At 39.8% G+C, this 19,516-nt stretch overlaps 1 protein-coding gene across 1 annotated transcript in view; it reads left to right on the forward strand.

Annotated features, from left to right (window-relative positions):
- The first annotated feature begins 10,748 nt into the window (after positions 1-10,748).
- The window catches only part of pard6a (par-6 family cell polarity regulator alpha), a 30,717-nt gene continuing 21,949 nt past the window's right edge, over positions 10,749-19,516 (forward strand). The window contains exon 1 of the mRNA XM_034587346.1: positions 10,749-11,179. Coding sequence (XP_034443237.1) covers positions 11,045-11,179 — 135 coding nt within the window. The 5' untranslated portion in view covers positions 10,749-11,044. The remainder of the gene's footprint in view (positions 11,180-19,516) is intronic.

Raw genomic sequence — 19,516 nt, forward strand, 5'->3', positions numbered from 1 at the left:
ACGCACACACACACACTGGCCCCTGTACCAAGTGGTACTGACAATGATTGGAACAGGTTAGCACATGGTATAAATCCATAGGAGGATGGAAGTAGGAAAGAATTGAGGAGGAAGCAAAGACATGGGTGAAATGCTCAACTGATGTTAGGTCTGAAATCATTTCCACGCATAACAGTGAATCTTCATCTTCACAATGAATTTTAAAAGTATATTTACAGATAATAGCAGTAATCTTTTGATATTTGATAAATGATTTAATTGTGAGGTATTAATCTACTTTTTTTTCACTATGATAAATTGTGGAGCATCATATTTGGGCTAACATGATGAAGTACAAGTGTGTGTCTCCCAACTGACGGTTTTGCATCTTTTTTTATCGCACAGACAAAGTCTGAAAGGACAAAAGCCCTGTGAGACAAATTGTGATTTGTGAATATGGGCTATACAAATACAATTTGATTGATTGAAAGACAACATGAGCCAAAGGTCATGTAATACTACTCTGCATGTTGCAACCCAGTCTCATCTCCAAACTTGTAATAGCTACGTTGGTCCACTTGGGAAAATGTAGGCATCTCACAATTTGCCTTCTCAAATTGTGAGATTACATGGTCTATATTTTATTAGTTATCACGAATATTTTTTCAGATCTAGCCAAACATTTTTAGGACTGCAACGTTTTTATCGTTGCTATGCTGCTCGTTATGGATGCTGCCATGCTGTAAACCACGTCGTAGCGTGTTGTTTGAATCATAGTCCATGCGTTGTGTCGTTCAGTGAGCGTGAATGTTATTCCCGTTATTTGATATTACCATTTGATGATAGATTACACCTCTAATTCCACGGATCTAAGCATTCCCCACAAGCACATTCATACCGAGCCGGGCCCGATTGCACGTGCGTGAGCGGATCTGTCGTCTGAGTGTTGTAAATAAAAAGCTACAAAGCTACGTAATAAACATGGACCACTTGGAAGACGACTATGTTATATTGCTTCTGTCTTGTAACAGACTGGGTTTACAGTACGAGTGCTGAGAGAGAGTGCGAATGTGGAAAATCCGTTGATACAGAGAATGGAATGCTATTCATTTGCTCATGTTTTATTGTTTTGGTGCAGGCTACGGCCCACGGTAGCCTTTGTTACCTGGGTTGTGAATAAATGGTGGTGAGACCAGTTAAACCAGTTACCGCTTAGCTCATCATTGAGGGACGCTACAATATAAATATAAACATAAACAGATAATGTAATGGTATAATAAAACTAACAAACCATGAATCAGCTCATAAAATAGTTTTACATGGCACAGTGTAGGGCCTGCAGGCTGAAGGGCCCTAAGAAGGGCCTTCACTATAAATATGTTCTATGTTTTGAGAGCTTCCCTATTTTTGGAGTGTGTAATGTAGTTTGATTTCTTTTTCTAAAATTAAGGATGGTTTATGATTGAACTTAGATTTATGAATGCTTTAGATTAACAAGGGATGTATTTATCTACCATTACTCCACAATACAAGATCCATTTGGTTGAATTTGTAGTATGCAATATGACAATAACATTGGGATACATTTTAAGTAACAATTGGTATGTTCTGTGTGTCAATTCCTTAATCAAGGTGAATCCAAGTGAAGCTACGGGAGTTGCAGAAAAGTCAAAAACTGGGACCGAACAGTGTATTTGGCTTGATGAGGATCAGGAAGGGTAACCTCTCCCCAAAAGGAGAACTGGAGAGAAACGGAAGCAGGGTTCAGGCCACTACCACCATCCACATACATCAAGGAAGATGAGGGAGAGAAAAAATCTCCTACCATTAAATAGGTACTTTTAAGTTACACAACACTAACGCCATTAAATATAATATACTAAATAATCATTTTAATTAATTCCCCAAAATGAGCTGGGTGAAATGAAAGTTAATATCGCACTGTTTAGCCAAAATCTGACCACATGTTTCTTTGTTCTGGAGACAAAGGAGAGCCTCCAGAGTGGTCATTTATTTGCTCCTCCTCTGTGTGTCTCTATCATTCGCGCTGCGCACTGCCAACTAAATCAAACACACTGCCATCTCCTCTGGCTCTCTATGCATTGTCTAAATTTATAAATTCAGTTTTCCTAGTCTGAGTTTACACACATGTCCGATGGCACTGTTTTTGTGTGTGTCTGTATGTGTCTGCATGTCAGCGAGAGGAAAAGAGTGAGTGGGACAGGCTGATGAATGCACGCGCTGCTCTGAATAAAAATTTAACTCATGTGATGATCTGTGTTGATATTACATTTGATGCACAGATCTTGGATTCATCAATATGTACTTACTTAAATTAGTTCGTACTCTGGGAACAAATTTCGAACTTCCTCAGACCATGCGTACTCACAAATTAATCAAGTTATTAATCGATGATGTCAGATCATGACTCCGGATCGCTCACTTTAACCCTGATGTCCTGACTATGTGCGTCATGTTACGTCTCGTGTTGTGTCGCAGGTTTAAACATGTGTCTCAAACTCTAAAGTGAATCAAACACACACAAAGTAAACATCAGTCGACGCATACGTGTGTGCATGATGGCTGCCTCGTGTATCCTGCGTCCATTTGGTGGGTCGGTTGTGCACGTCCTCAGAAATTAACGCTACGTGTCCGCCAGATGCAATATGCACTTGACCGGTAGGGGCAGTGTAGCGGAAGTTAGGGAAGCTCACTGTGTGTGTTGTGGTGTATGACTCGGCGGGCTAATCCGGCGGAGCAAATAATCAAACGTCCTGGCAGACATTCGAAAATACTGGTGGTGTTTTTCTTCATCAATTTCTCGCATTGGCAGAACGAGAAAAAAGGGATTCGCCATTGTCACGCCGTGCTTGATTTAAGGGCCTTACAGACCATCTACGATGGTGCCGCTGTCTCTTTTTCTGCCGTGATCTCAGAATTAACAAAACAGTAACTCCAGAGGACACGCTACATAAAAGTGTTCCTTTTGTGTCTTCCACCTCCGACACCTTCAATTTCTGCTGTTTTGAAATTTTTCAGTTTTCTACCTTTTGTGGCCGTCTCTTATAACTTCAACTGTTCAGCACACCAATCTCTTCATAATATTAATAATAATAATAATAATAACAACTTTATTTGTATAGCACTTCTAAACAAGGTTACAAAGTGCTTCACACAAATGTCCATGACAAACGGATGTCCTTATATGCAGAAATAGAGGCGTGGCAGTATGCTAATTGCAGAGAGCGGACACGCGCCTGTCGATTAACGGCGGTTAAAAAACACAGAAAATCGATTTTAAATTATATAAATTATATATTATATATGATATAAATGATAAAATATGCATCCCATACTTTAGATTTTCCTGCTGTTCTCCTGGAGTTTCAATTTCCCAGCTGCCCATCCACTACAAGCACACAAGCAGACTGGGGATATTGGCTTGTGTAGGTCAGTCACTTATGAAGACCATCATCATTTACCCCCGAACCCCTACATTGAACGGAGCATACCACAACCAACGGCGTCAATCTGATTCACGTGTCATGAATCCAGCGGCGATTTTGCGCACGCACTTATTTTCTGCAGAGAGTAATAACATTTCTGCGCACATGTTAGTAAATGAGGCCCATTTTGAGCAGCGGAGTCGTGTGTGTTTGTGTGTGTGTGTTTGTGTGTGTGTGGGTGTGTGTGTGCCGTTACCCTAGCTATGCAATTCTTTTATATAATCAACAGCTTAGAGACATCAATTTGGCCCTGGACAAATGTGATTACTAGCAATTTCCACTGTACTAGAATTGTTTTAGGAACCAGCACGAAATTTGACAGAGCCGGCTGACAATGATCTGAATATCTTAAATGTATTATGTAGGGCAACAGTGCTCCATCTGATTGGCCAAATATATTGACATTGAACACCATTTATCGCAGTCCAAGCAGTCTATTGCGATATGTATATCCTGAATGCTGATATCGCAATGACTGTAAATTTTTGATATATTGTGTTGCCCTATCGTCTAGGCTTTAAAACCTGTAAGCATGATCTCAGTTAATCATTTATGTTTTCCCTGTTCTAAAGCTAAATCAGGTTTATTATCAAATTGTGCAACAATTCTAATATTAATATATATGAGGTCAGATTGGGAGAAAGTGTACACTTGTTTCGCTCTTTCAGAATGCAACCATTCAATCACTGGAGGAGAGAAGTATTACCCAGTGAAGAAGGTACTGAAAAGCAAAAGGCTGAAGGTTTGTTTTGTTGTAATTTGAGGTCAAAAATGACAGTTGTAATGTCCAAAATAAAAACCTTACTACAGAGATACTAACTGGATTTAAATCACCACAACTTCAAACTGTAAAGTCATCTGACCATAGGTTTGATTGTAATGGTAAACATGTTATGTTTTTCAGGGGAACGTAATCAAAATTGGTGGAGTGGAAGCCCTGTCTACGTGGTATGTGGAATGACTTAGATTTATTTGATTGTTCCTAAAATTACTCAATGTTTACTGCAATATTAATTATTAATAATAAGTCATTTGTATTATATATATTGTATATCATGCATTTTCTTACTTTTATTTTAATTGTTCAATGCTAATGTGGTGCTATTAATTTATTTGAAAAATATTTAAAAAAGGACAAGTATAAACTCAGAGTAGATGTAGATACTTTAATCAGACTATTATAGTAATCATGTAATTAATACTAATCAGCTTACTGTGTGCATGTTAACAAATTGATTGCGTATGGCATATATAGCTCCTTCCTTCTCAAGTTTTGAATTCCATTCATTGCTAATGTAAAACAAATTTATTCTCGTTTAATTACAGTGGGAAGACTGGGACCTTGCAGTGGGTGCCAAAGGAGAACATCAGGAGTTGACATGCATACACATTCACACACATGTGTGAGCCTGTTTTGTGGATCTGATCATTTCCTAATCCTATTACCTGCCATCATCATTTCCTCTCCTCCTTCTTTTCCCACCCCTATTGATTTTCATCCCTCCCTCTCTCCTTCCATTTTTCCCTCTCTACCTCCACAGCATCTCTCCATCCATTATTTCACCTTTATATAATCCTTAGAAGCTCCTCTTCCTCCCTCGTCTGTTGTAAACTGCTTGTCCTCCTCTGTACTCCCTCTATCTTTCCTTCCTTCCTTTTCTTATTTTTGGATGTTACCTTCTTCCTCTCTTTCCTCGTCGCCCAGCCCCTCGCTGTCTTTCTCTCTCTCCTGCTGAGCGAGGGATTAAAAACCTTTTTATTGCACTGTTGATTTTGGTTTTGTAAGATATTAATAATGAGAATAATGTTAATAATCTTCTTATTGTGATATAAGCTGGTCTGTCCAGATTTAATGAAGTGGTACTTAAACTGGAGAAGGAGATTGTTATTGTTTCTGTTCATATCTCTGTAATAAGCTTTTTATTACTGTATGTAACATAAAATGTTCAATGTTATGTGTTTTATGTTCAAGAAGTTTTTGTTAGTTAATATAAATATATATATATATATATAAAGCCTTATATGATTGTGTGAACTGCTGAAACCATTTGCTGCTGGAATTTCTTTGCTGAATTTAATATATATACTTTTTTTTTTACTTTCTATTATATAATTTATTTAGCCCTTGCCATATACAATTTGTCTATCATCTGTTTTTGCACAGTTATGAAGTAGACAGCAGATATGCGCTTGTCAACTGTGACGTCAACAGTATGCTGGGAGTTTTTTTTTTAACTCATTGCTATTACAGAGCACATAAAGATTAACAGTATGTACAAACAAAAGTACATAGCAGAAATATAAATACTAAGTTATAAGAAAAAAGTAAATAGAAAAGGTAAATAATGATATAAGAAAAATAATGTTAATGTTCATCATGATCAGTCCAATAAATCCTGTCGATAACGGGAATAACAGTCACGCTCACTGAGCGACACAACAAATGGACGATGATTCAAACAACACGCGACTACGTGGTTTACGGCATGGCAGTATTTCATGGTCAATATTTCCAGTGTATCCATAGAGCAACTATTTTCTGGCAAGATCTGAAAAAAATATTCATGATAACTAATAAAATATAGACCATGAGCATGAACTAGCTGAAGACTGTTAAAGTAAACGGCACATTTCTCGCTGGAAATGTTGTCAAAATGTATTTAGATGTCCAAACTATGTTATAAACTTACATTTCTATCTGAAAATACGAGGAATGTCGGCCGTGTTTTTGTTTTCGCAGATGGGAATTTCAGAGTCATGTGATGTGGGCACAGGCCAATGCAAAACAATGGGCAGACAAAAACGTAGGCATCTCAGAATTTGAGAGGCCAAATTGTGAGATGCCTACGTTTTCCCCAGTGGGCATATTGTATGTTTTGAGATGAGACTGGGTTGGCATATCCTCAGAAGACCTCAACAGCTCTCTTGTACCTTGGAATAACATTAATGTAACCATATAGGCTTGTATAACAATTGTAACTGTTTCAGTCATTTCTGGACAACTTTCCTTGGGACTTTGGCGATAAAGTTGACAAAAACACAGACTGCATATTCATTGGTCGCAAGGTAACATTAAATGTTACATTTAGGACATTTTATCCAAGCTTAGCATTAACACTGGAATCAGGTCATTTTGTAAGCTTTGAGCGAGCCTGGCTTATACTTGTCGCACATTTGTAATTAAAGGTGTGGAGAGTTTAATAGAGTAACTATTTCTGCTTGGGGCTGAATGTGTGCAGCTTTCTGGAGTCTTTTATTCACAAGGCTGTGGACACTTTTGGTACGATTGTGTCTAACCGAATGCATGTCGATGCAACCTCTGCTGATACATAATTTCTGCTTCAGAATTGCTTGCATGGAGGATTAAAAAATTGCATCAAGATTTCTCTTTCAGTGTGTGTGTGTGTGTGTGTGTGTGTGTGTGTGTGTGTGTGAGTGAGAGATAGTTTGGAGAGATTTGGATTTGTTAGTGAAGCATTGGACTTTGATAGCAATCCCTACCTGTTTGGGCTGAAGAATAGAGAGGGACAGCTCCTCCAAATTGATTCACTCACACTGCTCCGCTCCTCCGCTCCCTTCACTGGTTACCAGTGGCTGCCCGCATCCGTTTCAAAACATTGGTACTTGCGTACCGTGCTGCGAACGGATCGGGTCCAGTCTACATCCAGGACATGGTCAAACGTTACACCCCAGCCCGTTCACTCCGCTCTGCTTCGGCCAATCGGCTTGTTGCTCCCTCACTGCGAGCTCAACACTCATCAAAATCATGACTGTTTGCTGTCCTGGCTCCTAAATGGTGGAATGAGCTCCCCATTGACATCCGGACAGCAGAAAGTCTACACATCTTCTGCCGCAAACTAAAAACACACCTCTTCCCACTATACCTTGAATAAAATTTTAAACTAACAATTTAGTAGCACTTAAATGGCACTTACTTATGGCACTTTGTAGTTTTGCTTTTTTGAAGAAATTGTACTTTCTTGATTCTTGTTGTTCTGGGTTTGTACCCTCATGGATGAATGCACTTATTGTAAGTCGCTTTGGATAAAAGCGTCAGCTAAATGAAATGTAATGTAATAATGAGAGGAGAGAGAGGAGAGACGAACAGCTGCTCTGGAGGCTTTGGAAACTGGTGGTTTACTTGTGGGTGCTGTGACCCATATTTTCACAGAGGCAGGAAGCCTAAATGGTAAAGAGTGAGATCTGTTGATGTCTGATATTGGTGGTCTTGATGTGTCCACAGACGATACCTTGGGCACTACACTATCGTCAGAGGATTTACCTCTCTGATCAACAGTGCTGTGCTTGAGACATTATTCTATGTGCCCGAAATAAACTGGAAGAGGTGGCTAAAGCCACACGGACAAAATGGGCAGCTTTCAGTCAAGTAAGTATGACTACATTACATGCATGTAATTTATTTACCTATAGAAATCTTATTTAATTAATGAGTAACTACTGTTATGTAAGTTATTCTGGCTTCATACTATTCACATACAAACTTGACCTGTGTTCTCATCCAGTCAATGCAGACTTGTGGCTGGAGTTCTGGAATGGGCAGTATGCCTCTGTCCTCATTACCTTGAATTTGGTTCAAAGAGGCAGAACATATTCTGAAGTCATGTTTGTTATTGTGCATACCCAAGTTTAGCAGCACACACACACACCTTTTTGTCTATCTTTTTATTTCAAATCTGTAATCACTGATATACATCGTGACATACGATATACAACATACAATCAAAAAATGTTATTAAAAACATAATAACAAATATAATACATATATAAATACAAGGACAGTAACAAATCCTTCACGTAAAATGATGCTATGGGTTAACCATTTAAATTGTACTCCTTTTGACTACTTAAACCGTAGAGTCAGCATTGTCTGCCCTATCAGGCCTTGGAACAGATAGGATGTTGTAAAGTAATCCTTTGTGTGTTTGATGATGAGGCTCAGCGTACACAGCACACATCTCTCCTTAAAGTGTAGAGGTGATTTCTGGGAAATCATTGATATCAAGTATTCGAACATTGTTTACATTACAAAGATGATTACATGGTGAATAGTCATTTTTAGTTTATAAATTCTAAAATGTCCTGATTATCTTCTGATTACCTTTTAGAGACTCACATGACCTGTACAAGTGGTGGCAGATTGATTTCAATCATGGTTGGAGATCTTTGTTGTCTCTCTTACTTGGGTCATAGGTTTCTCCTGGAAAACAACAGCAACAACAAATCATCCACAAAATGTTTTGATAAAATTGGATGATTGTGCAATGTTGGACAAAAGATCAATTATTGAAAACGCTTTATGTACTAGATGTTCTTGATGTTGTAGATATGTTACTAATAATTGTGACCTGCCAGGAGTCACATTCATGGTGAATGTTAGTGAAGGAATCGTACATTATTTTCCTGATGGATAGTGATCTGTCTGTGGTCATGAAACCAACATCCAACCCCATGTATAGCAAGTTGTTCAGCCCCCTCTGGAACCCCATAAATCCCATTGCCACTAGTTGGTTGCTTCTGAAACCTAAAGTATAACAGTTTCTGATCAGCAATCATTTACACAGATATTTTATTTTTACATATAAATACTCCATGAAGAATTACCTCAACCAATTAAAAGTCTCAATTCCCTTACTGTGGTCTTGAAAGGAGTGGGTTGACTATTTGCTACTGTATCCTGGAAAGAAAAAAAATATTTTTATTGTATCACAGTAAAATTTAAAAGAATAGATATGGTATATTAGTTGGCTCTCCAGATGATGTTTCCTGGAGGATGCACTTTATGATTTTGTCCTGTTGATGTTGGGAGGCAAGCTGAGGCCGGTTGACTGCATGGCATAAAAATGTATCTGCATAGGAATTTGTACATTGATCAGTTTTGTCCAATCAGCTATGTTTATGTATGCAATTCCAGTAAAAACTGTGGCTGTAGTTATCAGTAAATATCTTTTTGCCATCCCTCTTCTTGACATGACACTCACTTCTTGAATGTCCATTTATGCAGTTCCATTGAAATTTATTTTGGCTAGAAATTGTTTTAATTGTTTTCTCCTCTATGAAACCGCCATGTTGATTTAATAATTTCATTAAAGTTCTTTTAGCTTGGATTCGTACACCAGCCACTTTTTTTCTGCCCATCCTCTTGTAGTTTCTTCATTGAAGCCTCCTTTTCCAGAGCCAGAACCAGATTCTGTGCCAGAAAATTGGTGGTGCTGGTTGGTGAATAGCTCATGTCTGCAAGGTGCAGTGCTTTGACCGAACTGTTTGCATCCATGTTTCAGATGGTGAGCCTGTGTACACTCATCCTGTTTTGATCTTGCAGCCTGCATTTTGGAACTAGGGGGGTATATATTTTGTGTGTGTTTGTGGATTTTGGATTAAACAAGATTCATAATGAGGGTGTACCTGTTTAATTATTTTCCTTCTAGAAAATGTTTTAGGTAAATTACTAGGTATAGAACTACAATAATTACTCTAACCTGCACTTATTGGGCAGTTCTAAGACATTTAGGCTCTTTGAGGTTGGGGCAACTTGTACATGTTTAGTTTAAACCATAGCTCCTAGTCCCCATGTTGATACCCTCAATTGCGCTTGATGATGTACCATAGCTGTGTCAATGCGTGTTAGAAAAGAGTTATGTAAAGAAAATGCACTGTATGAGAGTGTGTGTTTGTGAATAGATGAATGTGATCTGCAATGGTCAACAAAACCACTTGCTATATTATTGCATTCCATTTTACACCCATGAAGGGGTTTGGGGTTCAGTTCACACATAAACTCCAAATCTGAAGAAAAGTGGGTTTCCCTCTTAGGTAGCAGCTAAAAAAAATGTATATGATGAGTTTAAGTTAAGTTTTTCTTTTTCTTCAACATGTTTGTTATTGCAGTGCTCATCCAATTATTTGCATGTATTGTAAAGGAGTATCTGTAGTGATGACTCAACAGTTAAAAGCAAATGCTGAATATGCTAAAATAATTTGATTTGCATTGAAAATGTTTGAGATGTTTCAAGAGAAATTGTATTTCAGTTTGGTCCATTTTCTACTTTTAATATGTAAGTAATCCAAAAGTATTCACGTAAGATCACTTTGTGTTTTTATAATCAAATGCATTGTGTTGTTAATCACAAACATTGGCGTGCCATTTCTTTTGAGTGACAAGGTTTGAAAATAGTCTGACCCAACCCTGAGAAGGAACGTACAGTAACAGTGGTATGTCCCGCCCCCGCTGGTTGTGTCGTCCAGTCCGGGCAGGTGGGAGGAGTAGAACGGGTTACACTGGCACCTCACATTCCAGACTGGATTTACCGGACTCCACCTGTCGCGAGCTCGCGCTCTGTTGTTCAGTGTCTTTATCGCAAGCGGACAAAACAGCCACTCTGACATCGGACTGCACGAGACACACATACTGGAACGAGAGCTGTCTGTGTCGACATGAGAATAACAAGCGCTCCAGCTCCCGCCACCTGTTTTACGTTCTGAATGTTTTTTTTTATTTTACCCGACGACAGAGGAGGGAACAACAAGCAAAATTCTGGTTGATGGTTTTATCCGCAGTGCCTCAGCCAACCAGCCAGCCGGGGAGCAGTATGTCAAGCAGGCAGCAGCAGCAGCAGCAGCAGCAGCAGCGGACGCCGTTAAAAGTCACCGACAGCGTGGTGGAGGTCAAGAGCAAAGTGAGTACCAATCTAACGGGCATGTTTTTATCGTTAATTTAAGCGGTAACGAGAGGATATGGGTCTGGTTTAATGGTGTACGAGTGTACCGACACGACCGACATAACCGTCTGCTGTCGTTCAATCATCCGCCGTGATGTCTCTCTCTTCAAGCAAACACACCTACGCCTTAGCGCCCCACAGCTGTAATTCAGAGGAGATATTGTCCTGTATGTCGTGTGGTGCAACTGACAGGCGGCCTGGGTGTTGCCTGCACCGGGAGCAGGCTGCCACATCCTAACCACTGCCCAACCACAGCCGAGCCTGCTGTTTCCGCCGCGCCGCTCAGTTCCGCATTCATCCCCCCCCCCCCATGAAATCACTCTGCTGTTAAACCTCCTCCTCTCACTGTTTGGATGGTCCCTTTCCTCCTTTGCTCTCATCCAATTAATTTCCCCAGGAGGTTATGCTACTCTATTACTGCAGCATATCCCATCTACAAATACAAACTCATCTGCATGCCAAGTGTCCTTGGGCAGGATGCTGAACCCCGAATGGCCCCTCAAAGACATAAGTGCTGCCCATCATATGAATGAGTAAGTGACTGGCAAACTGTACTGTAAAGCGCTCTGAGTGGTCATCAAGACTAGAAAAGCATTATATATAAATATTATGTATATGTATATATATATATACACTACCGTTCAAAAGTTTGGGGTCACTTAGAAATGTCCTTATTTTTCAAAGAAAAGCACTGTTTTTTTCAATGAAGATAACATTAAATTAATCAGAAATACACTCTATACATTGTTAATGTGGTAAATGACTATTCTAGGTGGAAACGTCTGGTTTTTAATGAAATATCTACATAGGTGTATAGAGGCCCATTTCCAGCAACTATCACTCCAGTGTTCTAATGGTACATTGTGTTTGCTAATCGCCTTAGAAGACTAATGGATGATTAGAAAACCCTTGAAAACCCTTGTGCAATTATGTTAGCACAGCTGAAAACTGTTTTGCTGGTGAGAGAAGCTATAAAACTGGCCTTCCTTTGAGCTAGTTGAGTGTCTGGAGCATCACATTTGTGGGTTCGATTATACTCTCAAAATGGCCAGAAGAAGAGAACTTTCATGTGAAACTCGCCAGTCTATTCTTGTTCTTAGAAATGAAGGCTATTCCATGCGAGAAATTGTGAAGAAACTGAAAATGTCCTACAACGGTGTGTACTACTCCCTTCAGAGAACAGCACAAATGGGCTCTAACCAGAGTAGAAAGAGAAGTGGGAGGCCCCGGTGCACAACTCAGCAAGAAGACAAGTATATTAGAGTCTCTAGTTTGAGAAATAGACGCCTCACAGGTCCTCAACTGGCAGCTTCTTTAAATGGTACCCGCAAAACGCCAGTGTCAACGTCTACAGTGAAGAGGCGACTCTGGGATGCTGGCCTTCTAGGCAGAGTGGCAAAGAAAAAGCCATATCTGAGACTGGCCAATAAAAAGAAAAGATTGATATGGGCAAAAGAACACAGACATTGGACAGAGGAAGATTGGAAAAAAGTGTTATGGACAGACGAATCAAAGTTTGAGGTGTTTGGATCACACAGAAGAACATTTGTGAGACGCAGAACAGGTGAAAAGATGCTGGAAGAGTGCCTGACGCCATCTGTCAAGCATGGTGGAGGTAATGTGATGGTCTGGGGCTGCTTTGGTGCTGGTAAAGTGGGAGATTTGTACAAGGTAAAAGGGATTTTAAATAAGGAAGGCTATCACTCCATTTTGCAACGCCATGCCATACCCTGTGGACAGCGCTTGATTGGAGCCAATTTCCTCCTACAACAGGACAATGACCCAAAGCACACCTCCAAATTATGCAAGAACTATTTAGGGAAGAAGCAGGCAGCTGGTATGCTGTCTGTAATGGAGTGGCCAGCGCAGTCACCAGATCTCAACCCCATTGAGCTGTTGTGGGAGCAGCTTGACCGTATGGTACGCAAGAAGTGCCCATCAAGCCAATCCAACTTGTGGGAGGTGCTTCAGGAAGCGTGGGGTGAAATTTCTACAGATTACCTCAACAAATGAACAGCTAGAATGCCAAAGGTCTGCAATGCTGTAATTGCTGCAAATGGAGCATTCTTTGACGAAAGCAAAGTTTGAAGAACAAAATTAATATTTCAAATAAAAATCATTATTTCTAACCTTGTCAATGTCTTGACTATATTTTCTATTCATTTTGCAACTCATTTGATAAATAAAAGTGTGAGTTTTCATGGAAAACACGAAATTGTCTGGGTGACCCCAAACTTTTGAACGGTAGTGTGTATATATATATATATATATATATATATATATATACATGGTGTGTATATATATACCATTTACCATTTATTGTATATCTCTGTAACAGCATCACGATTACATAAGTGGTCAGCAGTGTTTGGAGTCAAACATTTAAAAATTGGTAGAGTCGTTTAAGATATTTATAGTAACCCATCAATACATACAGACTTAGAAAATTTGAACATGAATGTAACTGTAAATCTAGATGAATAGATGGAATCTGAGGAAAAATGTAAAAGATGGAAGAAGCTCCTCATATAAAACCTTTATAGTTCTTGTATAGGCATGTAATGGGGTTTCACCCTGCTTGCAGACATGCACTGAACTCTGCAGTTCCTTCCTATTTTGTCTGGAGGAGGTCCATGTGTGGAGGCAAATGTCGCAGTTTTTGCGGACTTGCCTGGCCTCCTGGTACGCGTAGAAGACACCAACGAAGATGATGACAATAAAATCATGTGATCTCCGCAGCAGAGTTAATACATCACTTCCTGCCTCTGCCTGCTGCACCTCTCGCCTGAAAAATGTGGAGGATTCGTTGCTGTTTTGAACCTGTCTGTGCAGAGAACCTCCTGCTTTGCATGTGTGAAAGGCAAACTGCGGGTAAACTCTGTAGCCAATTCTTCAGATTTTACCCGCCGGTCTGTCTGAAAATGGCTTGATTCAGTACTTTCAGTGTGGAGCATCTAAATCTATACTTGGCCATAAGCTATATGTGGCAACTGTATCTTGTGGATGTGGAAACAGACTTTTCAACCCCGGTTTCTATCACTTTCTGGCTTCACCTTCTTTACCTGATGAAGCTATCTTCTTTTGAGTTCTTTTTTGTTTCCACAGTAACTTTGGTTGTTCCACTACCTGGGGAAAGCTATTGAAAGCTACCAGGGAAAACAGCAGTGCGGTCCTCAATCTATTTTGGTGGTGCAGTATCAGATATTTTGTTTTTGCCATATATTTTTTGTCTAATTGAAAAGACAGAAGAGAAACTGACTCACTAGGAACAAATCTTGTGATATTATTTGTAATATCAGCATGTACTTCTTAATGACAAGTGAAATTATAAGAAATGTTGCCACTCTAAACTTATTTCAAAATTTAGAAAAATTAACTAGGATTGCGTTTCCTATAGGGCTGCACGATATATCGAAAATGTATATGTCATCGCAATATCAACATGCACGATATGCTTATCGCAAAAGACTGCTTGAAAGTGGAGGTTTATTTACATTGTCTTCACTCAGTTCTCTTACATTTACTCTTATTCTGTTGTTATTCGTCGGTGGAGAAGGTTTTTACACCTTTACTGATGGTTTGTTTAATTTAGTTTTTTGTTCACCAGGATTAAGGCTTGTTCTTCAGTAACAACAGACACAGAGGAGCTGATATCCAGTTTGTTCAGTGAGTAAACTCTTATTATGTGTTATGTAACATTTTAATGCAGGGGCGGGAACCCTTTTTCTATCAAGGGCCATTTAAATCGTTCATTACTTCCTTAGAGGCCCATACTAAATTATTGTTTATCATTAACACATATCACACCAGGGCTCCAGACTTAGTTTTTACATTGGTTGCCCTTGTGAATCTAACTTTTTCATTCAGGTGCACCAGCACATAATTTAGGTGCATCCAAAAATTTTCCCATTTCCCAAATCAATTCATTTCCGATGCACAAGGTTTTCGATTCGATATCAATTCAGTATAGTACCATACCATTTTACTTGGATATGACTAACTGTGCAAGGAAACCTCACTTGGTGCATTATTAAAACTATTAAGGTAGGCCTGTCATAATTCTTTTGGACAACATATATTGTCCCAGAATATATTGTGACAAATTATACTATTGTCATCATTTTTAAACCATTTTATACCACTGATATACTGATAATGTAATAGCATAATCGTGCAAGTTCACGCTTTCAAAGAGCAATGAACTTAACTCTTAAGAATATTCAGTCTGACATTTGAATTAGAATAAAAAAAAGTATTTAAATATCCTATATATATATATTATGTAAAATAAGCCCCACACAACCAAAACAATATATAAAATCGACTCTCTGGCTCTGTTTTGTAAAATTGCTCTTGAATAAATAGCCCTTAGGATAAATAGATATTTTTGGCCATTTAAGTTTTCTTTTTTTATAATTTTGGCTGTGTTATGCATATGGCTTGAAATTTTCCGATGGTGTGTATTTTTTTTGCATTTTCTGAAATCTGATGCGGAACTCATGTTGTGACGGAACTAATGTTTAACGTCGGAATCTTTTTTTAGTGCGGAACAGTAAACAAATTGTGCTTTCACCGTAGCTATAGTGTTTGGTCAGCGACGTGTATGAAATGGACAGATTTGACAGGGACGAAAAGGAAAACAAGCGATGCTTCCGAGACAAACAAGACACAGTGTTCAAAAATCAAGTTGAAAAGAAAGTATGACGAATCCTATCTTGCTCTTCGGTTCACAGTGAATCCGGTAGGAGATGAGGAGCGACCAGTGTGTATTTTATGTCTGAAAACTCTGGCAGCTGACAGTATGAGACACAACAAATTAAGAAAAGACTTACAAAAGCATTACACCCCAGTCACATTAATAAGCCACTCAAGTTTTTTCAGAGAAAACTTGATGAATATCGTCAGCAGGAAGACTGCGTTAGAACATAAAATCATGCATTCCACGTTTTTATGCTTTCATTCTGAGGTCCTGGCTTTATTATTTAACAGTGTGTGTGTGTGTGTGTGTGTGTGTGTGTGTGTGTGTGTGTGTGTGTGTGTGTGTGTGTGTGTGTGTGTGTGAGTGAGAGGGGTGTGTGTGTGTGTGTGTGTGTGCAGTTATGACGGTATCCAGAAGTAGACAAATAAGAGAAATTATATTGTGTAATATTATAATTCGTCTCTCTCCCTCTGTCTCTCTCACACACATGCATACATCATCACCAAGCTTTCAGTGTGTGTGTGTGTGTGTTTGTTTGTGTGTAAATGGTAAATCATCTGTATTTATATGCACTTTTATCGTCTTGATGACCACTCAAAGCGCTTTACAGTACAGTTTGTGTGCTGTTATAATCTAAAACAAATATTGTCGCACTTCACAGATTTTTGGTCGCAAGTGCATGTGTATTTTTGGCGGTGAGGTTTTGTATTCATGAATTGCCTCACGGGCCGGATCAAACAATCTTGCAACCCGCATAGGACCCGGAGGCCGGATGTTTCCCACCCCTGTTTTAATGCAACAGTTAATTTCAGAAAATGTAATGACATCTTCGCAATAAAAAATAGGCACCAAATGTGAAAATGTACACATAGGGGATCAGCTGGTTCAGGTTTCTTCCATCTTATTTAGTCCAATTTATGCAGACTTTAAATTGTTTAGAGTTGTATACCTTTATTTTGTCATCCCCTCTTCATATACAGCATTGCTGAGAATGCTTTGCTTTATTTTGTCTTGAGTGTGCATCTAGTGTTGACAACAACCACAGACTTTGTAGCCACGAGATGGGGCAGGACCTAATCGATTAGATACCTTGATCCATTGCAATTGTTCATCGTGCGGATAGAGGGTTCTAAGTAGCATGATTTCCATTCCCACCAGAAGGGTAAAGCGTATGTATAAACTCAGTTTATATACATGTTCACCCTCAAACTGCAAACAAATTCTTTGTCTGGAAACATTTTTGCCATTAACCGTGCCTACATGGAATGCTTAAGGTAGGGAGAGCGGCAGCAAGACCCCCAAAGGAAACAGAACAGAGCGGGCATCAGTGACAACAGAAATGACACTGAATAAATTAAACACAGTGTGAAAAGGGAGGAGCTGGGGTGGAGGTGGGTTGCAAAATAGATTGCAGAGGAAGCAGCATGGGTGGGCAGGTTGAAGCTGCTTAAATAAGGCGCCTTGTTTGAGCTTTTCCAATGAATGCATGAAAGGGAATCAGCTGAGCCATTAACTGATATGGGCTGGCTTTTAGATAAGCTGCTGTAGCTGTCAGGTGTGCTGAGTTTGACTTTGTGGCCTACCTGAACTTATGCTATGCTCAATTTGAAGTTAATATGATTATGAGGACAGCTGAGAAGGCTCCGTCCCAGCAAGGCAGATGGCCCAGATGAGGTGTGTCCAAGAATGCTCAAGGCCTGTGCTGCTGAACTGGGGGAGCCCCTTCAACATGTTTTCAATCTGAGTTTGGGACTGGGGTGGGTCCTGGCATTATGGAAGACATTGTGCATTATCCCACTCCCAAAGAAGGGGTGTGTCTGCATGACTTCAGACCAGTTGTTCTAAAATTACACATAATGAAGACTAAGGCTGCACAATATATCAAACAGCTATCGTCCTCATGATATCAATGTTCGCGATAGACGTATCGTAAAAGATGGCAAAAACTGCGATACTTGGTGGCTCTGTGGCCGGGCTGTGTGCCTTCTCCCGGCTGGGGGGCTGTCTGTGGTCTCACAGTCCGTAGCCAAGGACTGTTTAAGTTTATTTATCACAAGTCATATTGTCATCGCAATATTAAACAATGTTATCGCATATCGCAAGTTTTCCTAATATCGTGCTGCCCTAATGAAGACCTTGGAGCGGCGTGTAACTCCAGGTCCGCCTAGCACTCGACACACTGCCGTTTGCCTACCAGGAGAAAGTAGGTGTGGAAGCAAACATCCTCTTTCTGCTACACACGGCTTACCATCACCAAGACCAGCCATTCCCAAACTGAAGAAAGCCGCGGCCCAATTTGAAAACTGACAAATTTGTGCGGCCCAGCCACACCTTTAATCACAATATCACAACACACAATACTAGAATCAATTATTTCCATACATATTATTTATTTCAAAGCCAGAATAATTGTATATGAACATGGGCATATGCAGTGCAAATCCAATAACAGGACAAACAAAGCGCTGTCTCAAAAGTAAAAAAATGTCCGTAATAATCCATCCACATTAGCGTAACAATTTGCAAAGCAACAAATGTAAAACATTAAGTGCAAATAGTGGATTGTTAAACATATATTATTGCTGTTTGTGTAACAGAGCACTTACACATTACCTTTCACAAAAATAATAGCAGGAAGAAGAAAAACACATCTACGGCGTAACCAAATATACTTGAGGCGTTTAAGGCCCCACGGAAAATAACCACTCACTCTCAATAAACAATTGATTTCCTCCAGTCTGATATACTGCATATTGAATCACACATCGCTCAAACCTTTTTCCACCTGTAACTCACCTAATGAGAGGGGTGATGATGCCGCATAGCGGCTGTCAAAGTTTTGATGTCCGGCTGAATGGAAGTCAACTTCAGTCGGAGATCAGGCCCAACATCCAGTCTGTTCCTGTACTTTGTCTTTAAAGCCACAAGTGCTGAAAATCCAGTGTCACACAGATAAGTTGTGGCAAAAGGCATGAGAAACATCAACGCCTTCGTAGACAGATCAGTATATTCCGAGTACACATGCATCCAGAAATGTTTCAGGTGCGTTTGTGAAAAGATCAGCTTCAAAGCAGTATCACAAGATAAATCTTAAGATAAAGTCTTTCCTGCTCCCTGGAACTGAGGCCTGTGATAACATCCTCGTTATGGGAGGCAAATGGGTTCTGGATACAGCTATTCTGCTCGCTGAGTGCAGGGAAATATCTCCGGAGCTGCGTCTTCAGGGTCCGCAGGTGCTCCTTGATGACACCTGCCACGGAGGTCGGGATCTGCCTCTCCTCTTTGTTGAGAAACTCACACAGGTTGTCGTAGTAAGGACTCGTAGTTTTTCTGGACCACTCTTCTGTCCCATAGCTCGAGGTTCCTTATCGTAGCCTCTATCTTTCCATGGACATGAAACATGGTAAAGGCTTTTCCTTGGAGGGATAGATTGAGGCCATTTAAGGAGCTGAAAATGTCGGCTAAGTACGCCAACTTACACAGCCAATCGAAGTCACAGAATCGATCTGACAGTTCAAACCGGGAGTCCACAAGAAATGTCCGGACCTCGTCACGCAGTTCAAAAAGTCGAGTGAGCACCTTACCCCGCGACAGCC

The sequence above is a fragment of the Hippoglossus hippoglossus genome, chromosome 6 (assembly GCF_009819705.1).
Source record: "Hippoglossus hippoglossus isolate fHipHip1 chromosome 6, fHipHip1.pri, whole genome shotgun sequence".
Classification (NCBI taxonomy): Eukaryota; Metazoa; Chordata; class Actinopteri; order Pleuronectiformes; family Pleuronectidae; genus Hippoglossus; species Hippoglossus hippoglossus.